Source organism: Trachemys scripta, chromosome 3 (genome assembly GCF_013100865.1).
Source record: "Trachemys scripta elegans isolate TJP31775 chromosome 3, CAS_Tse_1.0, whole genome shotgun sequence".
Classification (NCBI taxonomy): domain Eukaryota; kingdom Metazoa; phylum Chordata; order Testudines; family Emydidae; genus Trachemys; species Trachemys scripta.
Genome location: NC_048300.1, coordinates 125,927,327 through 125,940,415, shown reverse-complemented (window position 1 = coordinate 125,940,415; position 13,089 = coordinate 125,927,327). Strand labels below are relative to the sequence as shown.

The following is a 13,089-nucleotide window of genomic DNA, read 5'->3' as shown; positions in this document are numbered from 1 at the left end:
GGGTGCATAACTGGCTGGATAACCGTACTCAGAGAGTAGTTAATGGTTCCCAATCCTGCTGGAAAGGTATAACAGGGATCGGCAACCTTTCAGAAGTGGTGTGCCGAGTCTTCATTTATTCACTCTAATTTAAGGTTTCGCATGCCAGTAATACATTTTAACGTTTTTAGAAGGTCTCTTTCTATACGTCTATAATACGTAACTAAACTATTGTTGTATGTTTAAAGTAAATAAGGTTTTTAAAATGCTTAAGACGCTTCATTTAAAATTAAATTAAAATGCAGAGCCCCCTGGACCAGTGGCCAGGACCCGGGTAGTGTGAGTACCACTGAAAATCAGCTCGCATGCCGCCGTCGGCACGCGTGCCATAGGTTGCCTACCCCTGGTATAACAAGTGGGGTTCCGCAGGGGTCTGTTTTGGGACTGGCTCTGTTCAATATCTTCATCAATGACTTAGATATTGGCATAGAAAGTACGCTTATTAAGCTTGTGGATGATACCAAATTGGGAGGGATTGCAACTGCTTTGGAGGATAGGGTCATAATTCAAAATGATCTGAACAAATTGGAGAAATGGTCTGAGGTAAACAGGATGAAGTTTAATAAAGACAAATGCAAAGTGCTCCACTTAGGAAGGAACAATCAGTTTCACACATACAGAATGGGAAGAGACTGTCTAGGAAGGAGTACAGCAGAAAGGGATCTAGGGGTTATAGTGGACCACAAGCTAAATGTAAGTCAACAGTGTGATGCTGTTGCAAAAAAAGCAAACATGATTCTGGGATGCACTAACAGGTGTGTTGTGAGCAAGACATGAGAAGTCATTCTTCCGCTCTACTCTGCGCTGGTCAGGCCTCAACTGGAATAGTGTGTCCAGTTCTGGCCACCGCATTTCAAGAAAGACGTGGAGAAATTGGAGAGGGTCCAGAGAAGAGCAACACAAATGATTAAAGGTCTAGAGAACATGATCTATGAAGGAAGGCTGAAAGAATTGGGTTTGTTTAGTTTGGAAAAGAGAAGACTAAGAGGGGACATGATAGCAGTTTTCAGGTATCTAAAAGGGTGTCACAAGGAGGAGGGAGAAAACTTGTTCATCTTAGCCTCTAAGGATATAGCAAAAAGCAATGGGCTAAAACTGCAGCAAGGGAGGTTTAGGTTGGACATTAGGAAAAAGTTCCTAACAGTCAGGGTGGTTAACCACTGGAATAAACTGCCTAGGGAGGTGTGGAATCTCCATCTCTGGAGATATTTAAGAGTAGTTTAGATAAATGTGTATCAGGGATGGTCTAGACAGTATTTGGTCCTGCCATGAGGGCAGAGGACTGAACTCAACCTCTCGAGGTCCCTTCCAGCCCTAGAATCTATGACTCTTTGCAACCCCTAGCAGCTATCAAATCCCCCCTTTCATTCTTCTCTTCTGCAGATTCAACTATCCCAGTTCCCTCAGCCTCTCCTCCTAAGTAATGTGCTTCAGCCCCCTAATCATTTTTGTTGCCCTCCGCTGGACTTTCCAATTTTTCCACATCCTTCTTGTAGTGTGGGGCCCAAAACTGGACACAGTAATCCACATGAGGCCTCACCAATGTCGAATAGAAGGGAATGATCACATCCCTCCATCTGCTGGCAATGCCCCTATTTATACAACCCAAAATGCCGTTGGCCTTCTTGGCAACAAGGGCACACTGTTGACTCATATCCAGCTTCTCATCCACTGTAACCCCTAGCTCTTTTTCTGCAGAACTGCTGCCTAGCCATTCGGTCCCTAGTCTGTAGCAGTGCATGGGATTCTTCCGTCCTAAGTGTAGGACTCTGCACTTGTCCTTGTTGACCCTCATCAGGTTTCTTTTGGCCCAATCCTCTAATTGTCTAGGTCTCTCTGTATCCTATCCCTACCCTCCAGCGTATCTACCACTTCTCCCAGTTTAGTATCATCTGCAAACTTGTTGAGGGTGCAGTCCACGCCATCCTCCAGATCATTAATGAAGATATTGAACAAAACCGGCCCCAGGACCAACCTCTGGGGCACCCCGCTTGATACCGGCTGCCAACTAGACATGGAGCTATTGATCACTACCCGTTGAGCCCAACAATCTAGCCAGCTTTCTATCCACCTTCTAGTCCATTCATCCAGCCCATACTTCTTTAACTTGCTGGCAAGAATACTGTGAAAGCCCATATCAAAAGCTTTTTCTCAGTGACTCTACTGGGAAATATGAAATCTACTGCAGAAGAAATATTGCTAATACAACTCAAGCTTTTTCCTAAAACTGAAATTTTACAGTTGAATAACTTAATAGGCAAGTGAACATCACTAAACTCTACTCAAACAGTGTCCTCCTTTATTGTCAACAAAGATTTAATGGCAGAGTGCTGTGGGGAAGGTTTGAATTACTAAGATCACATTGCTTTCTCAAAATACACTGGTAATAGCCTTTTTATGCTATAAAGCAAACTTATATTTTCAAATACATGAGTTTAGTATATTTAACTATGTACTGTACTAATATGGCTTTAAATCTTAACTTGCTAATTAGCAAGAATTAGACAATATCTGAAACAGAGGCTTTCTAATTTATATATTTTCTCCCCTCCTTCCAGTAGGTGACACTATTCAACAAAATGAAGAATTACAAGGTTTGAATTTTGAGTATCCTTTTTTGGGGCTGCTTTGTTTCTACCAATATATTCATCCCTCAATATAGATACATACATACCTCAATGCTAACGTGATTTTCACGTCAAAGAAAATGTAACAACTCTGATGTGTTTTGAAAAGAAGGAATTTAGAGGATAGCAAAAATGGAATGCTTTACAAAATAGCAAGTTACACAATTTCCTACTGAAGTATCATATACATGAAAAATATACATTCAGAGGTGAGACTTTTCATTAATAGAGCTTTGTGCAGATGTTTCAAGATATTATAAAGCCAATAAGCTTTAAAGTATTCAATAATAAAGTTATTGGTTGAAAGTTCTTAAACAAGGTTACTTCAGAAAAGATTTGGTGATGTAAGTAAAAAGGGAAATAGATTAATTTAATCTAATTTGAGAAATCAGATAAGAGAAGTGATCAAAACCTGATAAATCTCTAATTCTTGTATTTTGCATTTACATTAATGCATTCTAGTATATTTCCTAATGTTATAGCATTGAGATTACAAGCTATACTACTAAACGTAAAACAGAAATAAAAAACTAAGATCTACCATAATAAACACAGATTGATAATTAAAACGTCTTATAAATTACATGAGATTATTAGTAGGAGTAATTAAGAAGAGAAAAAGAATAGGTAAAATGTAGGTCAGTAAAAAAATATAATGTAAAAAAATTGATTACACAAAAAGTGAAGAGGTGGGCCTAGTTTAAAAACAGATATGGGTATCAACCAAAAACTTACTTCCTGTTCATGAGATGTCTGATTAATGAATGCATGCTTTGTGAAATTCATCTCTTTAACGTCTATCTTCCTAACAACGTCATATACTTTTCTGACCTTGAACACCTGACTTCTTGGAGTTTTATTTCCATTGTAGCCCATGTCATTTCCATTATTGGGAGAGGATGGGCCAATGCGAAAGACATGACAAAATATCCTCACGATCCTTAAGAGGCTCTTCATTTGAGCTTCATAGTTACTTGACAAGCTGGGGGGAAAAAAAATGGATTTAAGTATTTTTTCCCTAAATTAAATGATTCAGTATATAAAGGGGTAAACACAGCCCAATGTTTGGGGATTTAATGCTTCTCCAACACACATGGCTAACAAATGATGGACCTATTCCCTAGCCCAAAAGGTCAAGGAACACATGCTGTAATTTTTACTGATTTCTAACCATATTTAAATTCCAGATATTTTGCAATAATAGCTAAATAAAAATAGCAAATACAAACTTTTAGGGTACATTTGGTTAGTGTTTGTATATACCTACACCACTTCTGAAGCATGGGTAAGAGATGCTATCTACAACAGTAAGGTCTTAGCACACCACTAATCATAAACCAAGCTGACTCAAAAGAAAAATGTTTTCTCCAAGTGAAATTATCTTTCAGCCTACTGCTAGAACTGTGCCAGCCAAAGAGACTGTGCTAAAGTCCAGTATTAGCAAAATACTGCGCTGAATACATTATATTAGACCAATCTGCCTCGATCAGCTATTGGACCAGGATGATAGAAATCACACTGCTTCCACTAAAAAAAAGTTTAGTGATGAACAGCATGCTAACTAGTATTTTGCCCCAAGTAATATTGTAATAATGTAATAATATTCAAAAAAGTCACACTTACTAAATAAATAAAAAGTTTAATACCTGTGTGACTAGATTGGACAGAACTTCAACTGTAGACCGGTATCCTTGCACCATCAGTGTAATTATCAATATATAATCTAGATATTAGTAAATTCATTAAACACCACAGACTCAACCATGTTCAGATTGCTTTCTGTTAACAAGCTGTACAACCAAGCTTCAAGAATGTTTCAAGCCTGGTAAAAAGAATGCTTGTCCTCTATGAAAAATCTGAAGACACCATAACACAGTTTTAAACAACTTCAAGGAGTTAAACTTAGTATCTAGCATATTAAAATACAGTTGTTGAGTGTCAACTCTGACTTTAAATACAATAAAACAGTGGTTCTCAACCAAGGGTCTGGGGCCCCCTGGGGGTCCACAAGCAGGTTTCAGGGAGTCCGCCAAGCAAGGCCGACGCGACATTACACTTGCTAGGGCCCAGGGCAGAAAGCCGAAGCCCCACCACATGGGGCTGAAGCCCAGGGGCCCCAAGCCCTGCCAACCAGGCCTGAGCGACTTAGCTTCATGGGACCCCCTGTGGCATGGGGGCCCAGGCAATTGCCCTGCTTGCTACCCAACACAGCCCTGGCTTTTATATGCAGAAAAACAGTTGTGGCACAAGTGGGCCATGGAATTTTTTTTAGCATGTTGGGGGGGCTCAGAAAGGAAAGGTTGAAAATCCCTGCAATAAATTATACCCTCTGGTTTTTGAGATGTGTGTGGTGACATGGTTATAAGAATCCATTTACCTGCTCACCTACTATCTTGAAGGGTGTTGTTATAGTGCCCTGATTAGGTTACTGAACTAGCGAATGTTAATGTTATAGCATAAGTTGTTCCAATCTATGCAGCATACCAAATAAAGCCAACAGTATTATAATATTCCTTAAAGATTTGTCAGTGAGGAAGCAGCCTAGATCTGCTGCAATAGCTTAGACATAGTATATAAACACTGCGTATTAAAATGTCATATGAGCCAGTTTTCAATATTTCTTAGAACATGGTTTGCCTATCCGTCACAGAAGGTAGCATAACCATTTTTAACAATGAGAACCTAAACCAGACCAAACCACATGTAAAACCGGTTCAAGCAACATTAGAGTGCCAACAGCATATGAAGCACTATACTAGACAAAGAAAGACAGCACCTGTTCTGATTTTGATGGGGTCAAAGGGTTCATCCTCTAAAAAAGGAAACAAAGAAGGGGGAAAACTGCATTTTTAAAGACTGCCTTTTTTAAATAAAAAAGTTACTACTAAAATATTTGAGGATTTAAAATAACACCTTTTTGGAAAAGTGATATGTAGAGTTCACATCTTTCCTGCTTGTTATTGATCAAAAACTAGGGAGCTTTTTGTAAACCAGGATTAACAAAAAATAGTATTACAACATGATAGAAAAGGCTGCATTTTCCCCTAGTTAATTTTAAAAAAAGGAAAAAGAAAAACAAAATTGTGGTCACCTAAGGCCTTGGTCATAGCCATACATTTATCATTTGGGAGTTTCTTATCTAGTCACCACCAAAGTTTCTGAATACAGACATTTTAATTTAAATATCTGAGAAAAACTTAATCCATCCATGTGTATCAATGGCCTAGTGGCCCTAGTGGCAATTCTTTCCACATTAGAATTTGGTTCCAATCTTTTGCTTCCCAGGCTGAGAATGCTTCATAAGTATATGACCAGCCCAAAAGAAGAAATAAGCTAACATTTTCCCTAAACTAGTATTAATGAATCCTGGATTGCGTTCCATCCAGTCCTCCTCTGCCAAAAGTATCCCACCACATCTGCTATATACATTGCAGAAAAGCTATACTAGACATGCTGAGTATTAAAAAGAGATACTAATCGCATTGTTCCACCTGCAAAACTAGCCTCCCTTAGTTACAAAGAAGGTTAACTATACAAGCATCAGCACACACTGTCTAGGTACTCGTGACCCCCAACACTAATACCTGACTACCTCAATTTATTTGAGCCACTTCTGTGAGGTGGAAAGTATTATCCCCATTTTACATATGGGGAACTCAGGCACAGAGATTCAAGCGTGACCTTGGGCAAATCACTTAAAGCCTGTGACAGAGAACTAAACACAGGATCTCTCAAGTACCATTTCTTCACCTGCACGATGCTGGTAACAAAATAACCACTAAAAAACCTTGAAGCATAGAGATGACCTGTAATGTAGGAAGGGGGAATAATCAACGAAGAGTTTGTTTGTTTTTTTTAAATCTGACAGTATTTTGCCAAGTTTTTTTAATTATACCCTTTGAGGTATAAAATATTAAGAATTGAAACTACTCCACACTGCATATACAAAAATACCACTCCATTTCTATTAGCTGACTCCTATAGGTTGCTTTCATGCTTCAGCAGGATTCTGTGCTGTTTGTGATACCACCATCTTACACGGTGGTACATTTGTTGGGACTCCATTAATTTAGAAACCTAAAAAAATGCATTGCAACAAAGTATGCAATTAATCTGGTGTTCAACTCAAATGTCTACAGGTCTTTTAAAACAAGAACAAAAAAAAGTGAGTTCATCTTTGTATGCAATACATAAAATTAAAATGGCATTAAACCAATGCACTTTAATGTTGTTTAAGTAGAGATGAACCAATATATTTTTTAAATATACCTTTAAATGTTTATCTAGTGAAGTAGATCCATGTCAAAAGGAGAAGGCAACAAATGAGTCTGTGGAAGAATCTGAAGTTCTAGACATAGTAAGAAGCTCTGACCTGCTACCTACAATTTGGATCCATACTCAACAATCCTGGTAAAACAAATTTTGTTGGGAGTGAAAGGGGACCTATTTGATCCCCTGTTGATTGAAAGGGCAAGCTGCCAACTTCCCTCAAACAGTTCATGAGCATTGCCCGAACAAGTCCCTTCCTTTCCTTGATGCAGAGGGTCTATCCAATTAACACCCTCTCTCTAAATCACTCCTTTTCCAGAAAGCTTTCAAGAAGGTTTTAATGAGACAATTCCACTCTGGAGTTATCTTATTTAAGTTAGCCCTTTTACAGAAAGTTTCATTCACTTCTCTAGCAAGGGACAAGAGAGTCTGTGCCAATCCATTACTACTGAAAGCAATTAAATCTGGTAAACTTTCCTGTAGAAAGTAAGAGGTATTTTATGCCGACAACGAGATTGTGTGAAGTAACAAAGAAGGTCAGTGCAAGACAGACAGAGTCCTGTGGCACCTTATAGACTAACAGACGTTTTGGAGCATAAGCTTTCGTGGGTGAATACTCACTTCATCAGATGCATGCCACTACATGCATCTGATGAAGTGAGTATTCACCCACGAAAGCTTATGCTCCAAAACGTCTGTTAGTCTATAAGGTGCCACAGGACTCTGTCTGTCTTGCACTGACCTTCTTTGTTACTTCACACAATCTCGTTGTCGGCATAAAATACCTCTTACTTTCTACAGGAAAGTTTACCAGATTTAATTGCTTTCAGTAGTAATGGATTGGCACAGACTCTCTTGTCCCTTGCTAGAGAAGTGAATGAAACTTTCTGTAAAAGGGCTAACTTAAATAAGATAACTCCAGAGTGGAATTGTCTCATTAAAACCTTCTTGAAAGCTTTCTGGAAAAGGAGTGATTTAGAGAGAGGGTGTTAATTGGATAGACNAGACTGATTCTTGCCTGCATATTTATACCTGCCTCTGGAAATTTCCACTACATGCATCTGATGAAGTGAGTATTCACCCACGAAAGCTTATGCTCCAAAACGTCTGTTAGTCTATAAGGTGCCACAGGACTCTGTCGCTTTTTACAGATGCAGACTAACACGGCTACCCCTCTGATACTTGAGTATCAGACAGAGTTAGCAAGTAGAATACAAGGTCTGAGGTAAAACCTATATCCCACGACACACTATATATTGCGTACAGCAATGAAAGATGTAGAACAACAGAGGAAGAATGGACTTAGGTGGAGGAAGGTGCAGAAAATATATTGTCAATGTCAGGAGCTGTTTCTCAGAAGTGCTCCTTAGAGCAAATTCAAAGAAAGAACCAGCTTCTTCTGGGTGTCAGCAAACATATCCAGGGGCAAGATCCTACCAGGACATTTTAGTAGGCTTACAAAGACAAAAATCTTCTTTGAATGGAGTTCTCTAACGTACAAAGAGCCAGCGTAATAATTTGACACTAGAGAAGTACGTACACTTGTATGCAAAAATACTGACATCCACTTTTTGCACATTAGTCTGAAGAATGGGGACGTAAGATACTTATACAGGTGTTATTAAAGTGAGAGAAGGTGAGGGAATGGATGAGGATGGCAACAGACATGAAGTTGAGGTAGTGGCATACATAGCCATATAGGATCAGAGGTGAGGCCCATGTAGACCAGGATCCAGCCTGCAACAACAACATGGTTCAGATGCTTCAGAGGAATGCTTAAGACAATGCTGTCAAACAGCAGAAGTCTGATTTGCAGAGAGGCTAGATGTGAGAAGAGAAATCAACTTAAGGAAAATGCTAGTGTTAGACAGCAGAAGCAAAATGAAGCATGGGAGACAGGAGTACCTTGTATGCAAGGATAGAATCATAGAATATTAGGGTTGGAAGAGATCTCAGGAGGTCATCTAGTCCAATCCCCTGCTCAAAGCAGGACCAACACCAACTAAATCATCCCAACCAAGGATTTGTCAAGCCGGGCTTTAGAAACCTCTAAGGATGGAGATTCCACCACCTCCCTAGATAAGCTATTCCAGTGCTTCACCACCCTCCTAGAGAAACAGTGTTTCTGAATATCGAACTTAGATGTCCCCCACTGCAACTTGAGACCATTGCTTCTTGTTCGGTCATCTGCCACAACTGAGAACAGCCTAGCTCCATCCTCTTTGGAACCCCCCTTCAGGTAATTGAAGGGTGCTATCAAATCCCCCCTCACTCTTCTCTTCTGCAGAAAAATAACCCCAGTTTCCTCAGCCTCTCCTTGTAAGTCATGTGCCCCAGCCCCCTAATCATTTTCGTTGCCCTCCACTGGACTCTCTCCAATTTGTCCACATCCCTTCTGTAGTGGGGGGACCAAAACTGGATGCTCTCCAGGTGTGGCCTCACCATTGCCGAAAATAGGGGAATAATCACTTCCCTCGATCTGCTGGCAATGCTCCTCCTAATATAGCCCAATATGCCATTGGCCTTCTTGGCAACAAGGGCACACTGCTGACTCATATCCAGCTTCTAGTCCACTGTAATCCCCAGGTCCTTTTCTGCTGAACTGCTGCTTAGCCAGTCAGTCCCCAGCCTGTAGCGGTGCATGGGATTCTTCCTTCCTAAGTGCAGAACTTTGCACTTGTCCTTGTTGAACCTCATCAGATTTTTTTTTAGCCCAATCCTCCAATTTGCCTAGGTCCCTCTGGACCCTATCCCTACTCACCATCATATCTACCTCTCCTGCCATCTTAGTGTCATCTGCAAACTTGCAGAGAGTGCAATTAATCCCATCATCCAGATCATTAATGAAGATGTTGAACAAAACCGGCCCCAGGACCAACCCCTGGGGCACTCTGCTGGATACCGGCTGCCAACTAGACATCAAGCCGTTGATCACTACCCGTTGAGCCCAACAATCTAGCCAGCTTTCTATCCACCTTATAGTCCATTCATCCAATCCATGCTTTCTTAACTTGCTGGCAAGAATACTGTGGGAGACCATATCAAAAATTTGCTCAAGTCAAGATATATCACATCCACTGCTTTCCCCATATCCACAGAGCCAGTTATCTCATCATAGAAGGCAATCAGGTTGGTCAGGCATGACTTGCCCTTGGTGAATCCATGCTGACTGTTCCTGATCACCTTCCTCTCTTCCTAGTGCTTCAAAATGGATTCCCTAAGGACCTGCTCCATGTTTTCGCTGGGGACTGAAGTGAGGCTGACTGGTCTGTAGTTGCCCGGGTTCTCTTTTTTAAATATGGGCACTATAGTTCCTTTTTCCAATCCTGTGTGTGTGCTTGCTGCAAGAGGCCGGAGAGCCTAATTCAGCAAAAGAGGGAGAGGGAGTCCAGACTAGTGGAGCAGAAGGAGAGTCTTCATGAAACCTTAATACATCAGGTGGCTTCCTAAAGGGGGTCTAACCCATTACACGGTCATTAAGGATTCTTAAGACACATGGTTGAGTATTATCAACACAGGCACACAAGCTGAGATTAAAAAGGTACAAAAGAGATGACTAGGAAATAGGCAGCAGGAAAGGGCCAGGAGGTGGTATATGGATTTCACAGCTCGGCAGACAGTTTACAGAATCTGTCCAACAGTTGAATTTGGATGATCTTGACAACTAAACAAAATGCATTAGCCCATAACACTGGTCTACAATTTTTGAGAAGTCGTCTGCTTCAGAGATAAAATGTGCTATTATGTATTTTGATGTGCTGAATTCAATATGACAATTAAAACAACTGATTGGCTACTGTTTCTAAGATATTTAAGTTTTTACATTTTATGTCTATGTATATTGTGTAGATAGAGTTTTAATCATAAATTGTAAACGTAGGTCTTTTCATGTGTTTATGGTTGCTTTACATGATAATATTTCACCTGTCCTGTTTATGTAACACTTTAAAAATCAGCAAAAGGGTTATATAAATAAAATTTATTATGAAACAAAAAGGTAAAAAACTATTATGTACATAGTTTAGTCCTATTCAGTGTCTACTCGGCGCTTCTTGGCTTGTCTCTTGTATTCATTAAATGGAGCATCTCTTGTCACTGTCCAGCAATAGTCTGCAAGCATTGATGGGCTCCATTTGCCCTGATAGCGTTTCTCCATTGTTGCAATGTCCTGGTGAAATCGCTCGCCGTGCTCGTCGCTCACTGCTCCGCAGTTCTGTGGAAAAAAATCTAGATGAGAGTGCAAAAAAAATGCATCTTTAGTGACATGTTGCAACCAAGGCTTTTGTATGCCTTGAGGTTTTCCACCAACAATCTGTAGTTGTCTGCCTTGTTGGTTCCGAGAAAGTTTATTGCTACTAACTGGAAGAAGGCTTTCCATGCCGTTTTTTCCTTGCCATGCAGTACATGGTCAAATGCATCATCTTGAAGAAGTTCACGAATCTGAGGACCAACAAAGACACCTTCCTTTATCTTAGCTTCACTTAACCTTGGAAATTTTCCACGGAGGTACTTGAAAGCTGCTTGTGTTTTGTCAATGGCCTTGACAAAGTTCTTCAGCAGACCCAGCTTCATGTGTAAGCGTGGTAACAAAATCTTCCTTGATTCAACAAGTGGTGGATGCTGAACACTTTTCCTCCCAGGCTCCAATGACTGTTGGAGTGGCCAATCTTTCTTGATGTAGTGGGAATCTCTTGCACGACTATCCCATTCACAGAGAAAACAGCAGTACTTTGTGTATCCAGTCTGCAGACCAAGCAAGAGAGCAACAACCTTCAAATCGCCACAAAGCTGCCACTGATGTTAATCATAGTTTATGCACCTCAAAAGTTGTTTCATGTTGTCATAGGTTTCCTTCATATGGACTGCATGACCAACTGGAATTGATGGCAAAACATTGCCATTATGCAGTAAAACAGCTTTAAGACTCGTCTTCGATGAATCAATGAACAGTCTCCACTCATCTGGATCGTGAACAATGTTGCGGGCTGCCATCACACCATCGCTGTTTTTGCAGGCTACAAGATCACCTTCCATGAAGAAGAATGGGACAAGATCCTTTTGACGGTCACGGAACATGGAAACCCTAACATCACCTGCCAGGAGATTCCACTGCTGTAGTCTGGAGCCCAACAGCTCTGCCTTACTCTTGGGTAGTTCCAAATCCCTGACAAAGTCATTCAGTTCATCTTGTGTTATGAGGTACGGTTCAGAGGAGGAGGATGGGAGAAAATGTGGGTCCTGTGACATTGACGGTTCAGGACCAGAAGTTTCATCCTCTTCCTCGTCTGACTCAAGTGAGAATGATTCTGGTGCATCAGGAACTGGCAATCCTTCTCCGTGGGGTACTGGGCGTATAGCTGATGGAATGTTTGGATAATGCACAGTCCACTTTTTCTTCTTTGACACACCTTTCCCAACTGGAGGCACCAAGCAGAAGTAACAATTGCTGGTATGATCTGTTGGCTCTCTCCAAATCATTGGCACTGCAAAAGGCATAGATTTCCTTTTCCTGTTCAACCACTGGCGAAGATTTGTTGCACAAGTGTTGCAGCATATGTGTGGGGCCCTCCTCTTGTCCTGAGCTCCAATTTTGCAACCAAAATAAAGGTGATAGGCTTTCTTAACCATAGTGGTTATACTGTGCTTTTGTGATGCAAAAGTCACTTCACCACAAACAGCAGAAGTTATCTGCACTGTTCACACAAGTACGAGGCATCTCTGCTCACTTTGGCTAAACAGAAATGTGTCCCTTTGCAAAAATCAAACACTGACAAATAAGAGAGCACGACACTGTATGATTTCTAGAGCGGATATAGGGCAATTTGTTCAGCAGAGTGATGTAAGCTTCGTTATGATTGCATCATCCATGACTTCTAGGAATAACATGATGCAATTCATATCATGTATGATGCAATACCAGCTTCAGATTGCATCATTCATTGTTTTGCCTAAAAAGCAAGTACTGTCCAAACCCAGTCATAGATTTATTCATAGATCTAGTCCAAGATGTATTTTAGTCATTTCTGGTTTAAATTGGAGATCCCTTCCCTTTAACTCACTTATCCTCCGCCATTCCCAAGTCAAGGGTCGTATATACTGACCCAATAGCATATCTTGAAAACTAGAGCCAATCAACAATTTTAAGCATCATTTT

General features: G+C 40.5%; 1 protein-coding gene across 2 annotated transcripts in view; it reads right to left on the bottom strand.

The window, feature by feature from the left end:
* Positions 1–13,089, bottom strand: part of HACE1 (HECT domain and ankyrin repeat containing E3 ubiquitin protein ligase 1) — a 91,525-nt gene that overhangs the window by 50,704 nt on the left and 27,732 nt on the right. Inside the window, exon 11 of one of the 2 annotated variants that reach the window (XM_034765970.1) lies at positions 3,402–3,648. In XM_034765970.1, the coding sequence (XP_034621861.1) occupies positions 3,402–3,648 (247 nt within the window). The remainder of the gene's footprint in view (positions 1–3,401; positions 3,649–13,089) is intronic. The other variant, XM_034765971.1, reaches the window with a different exon arrangement.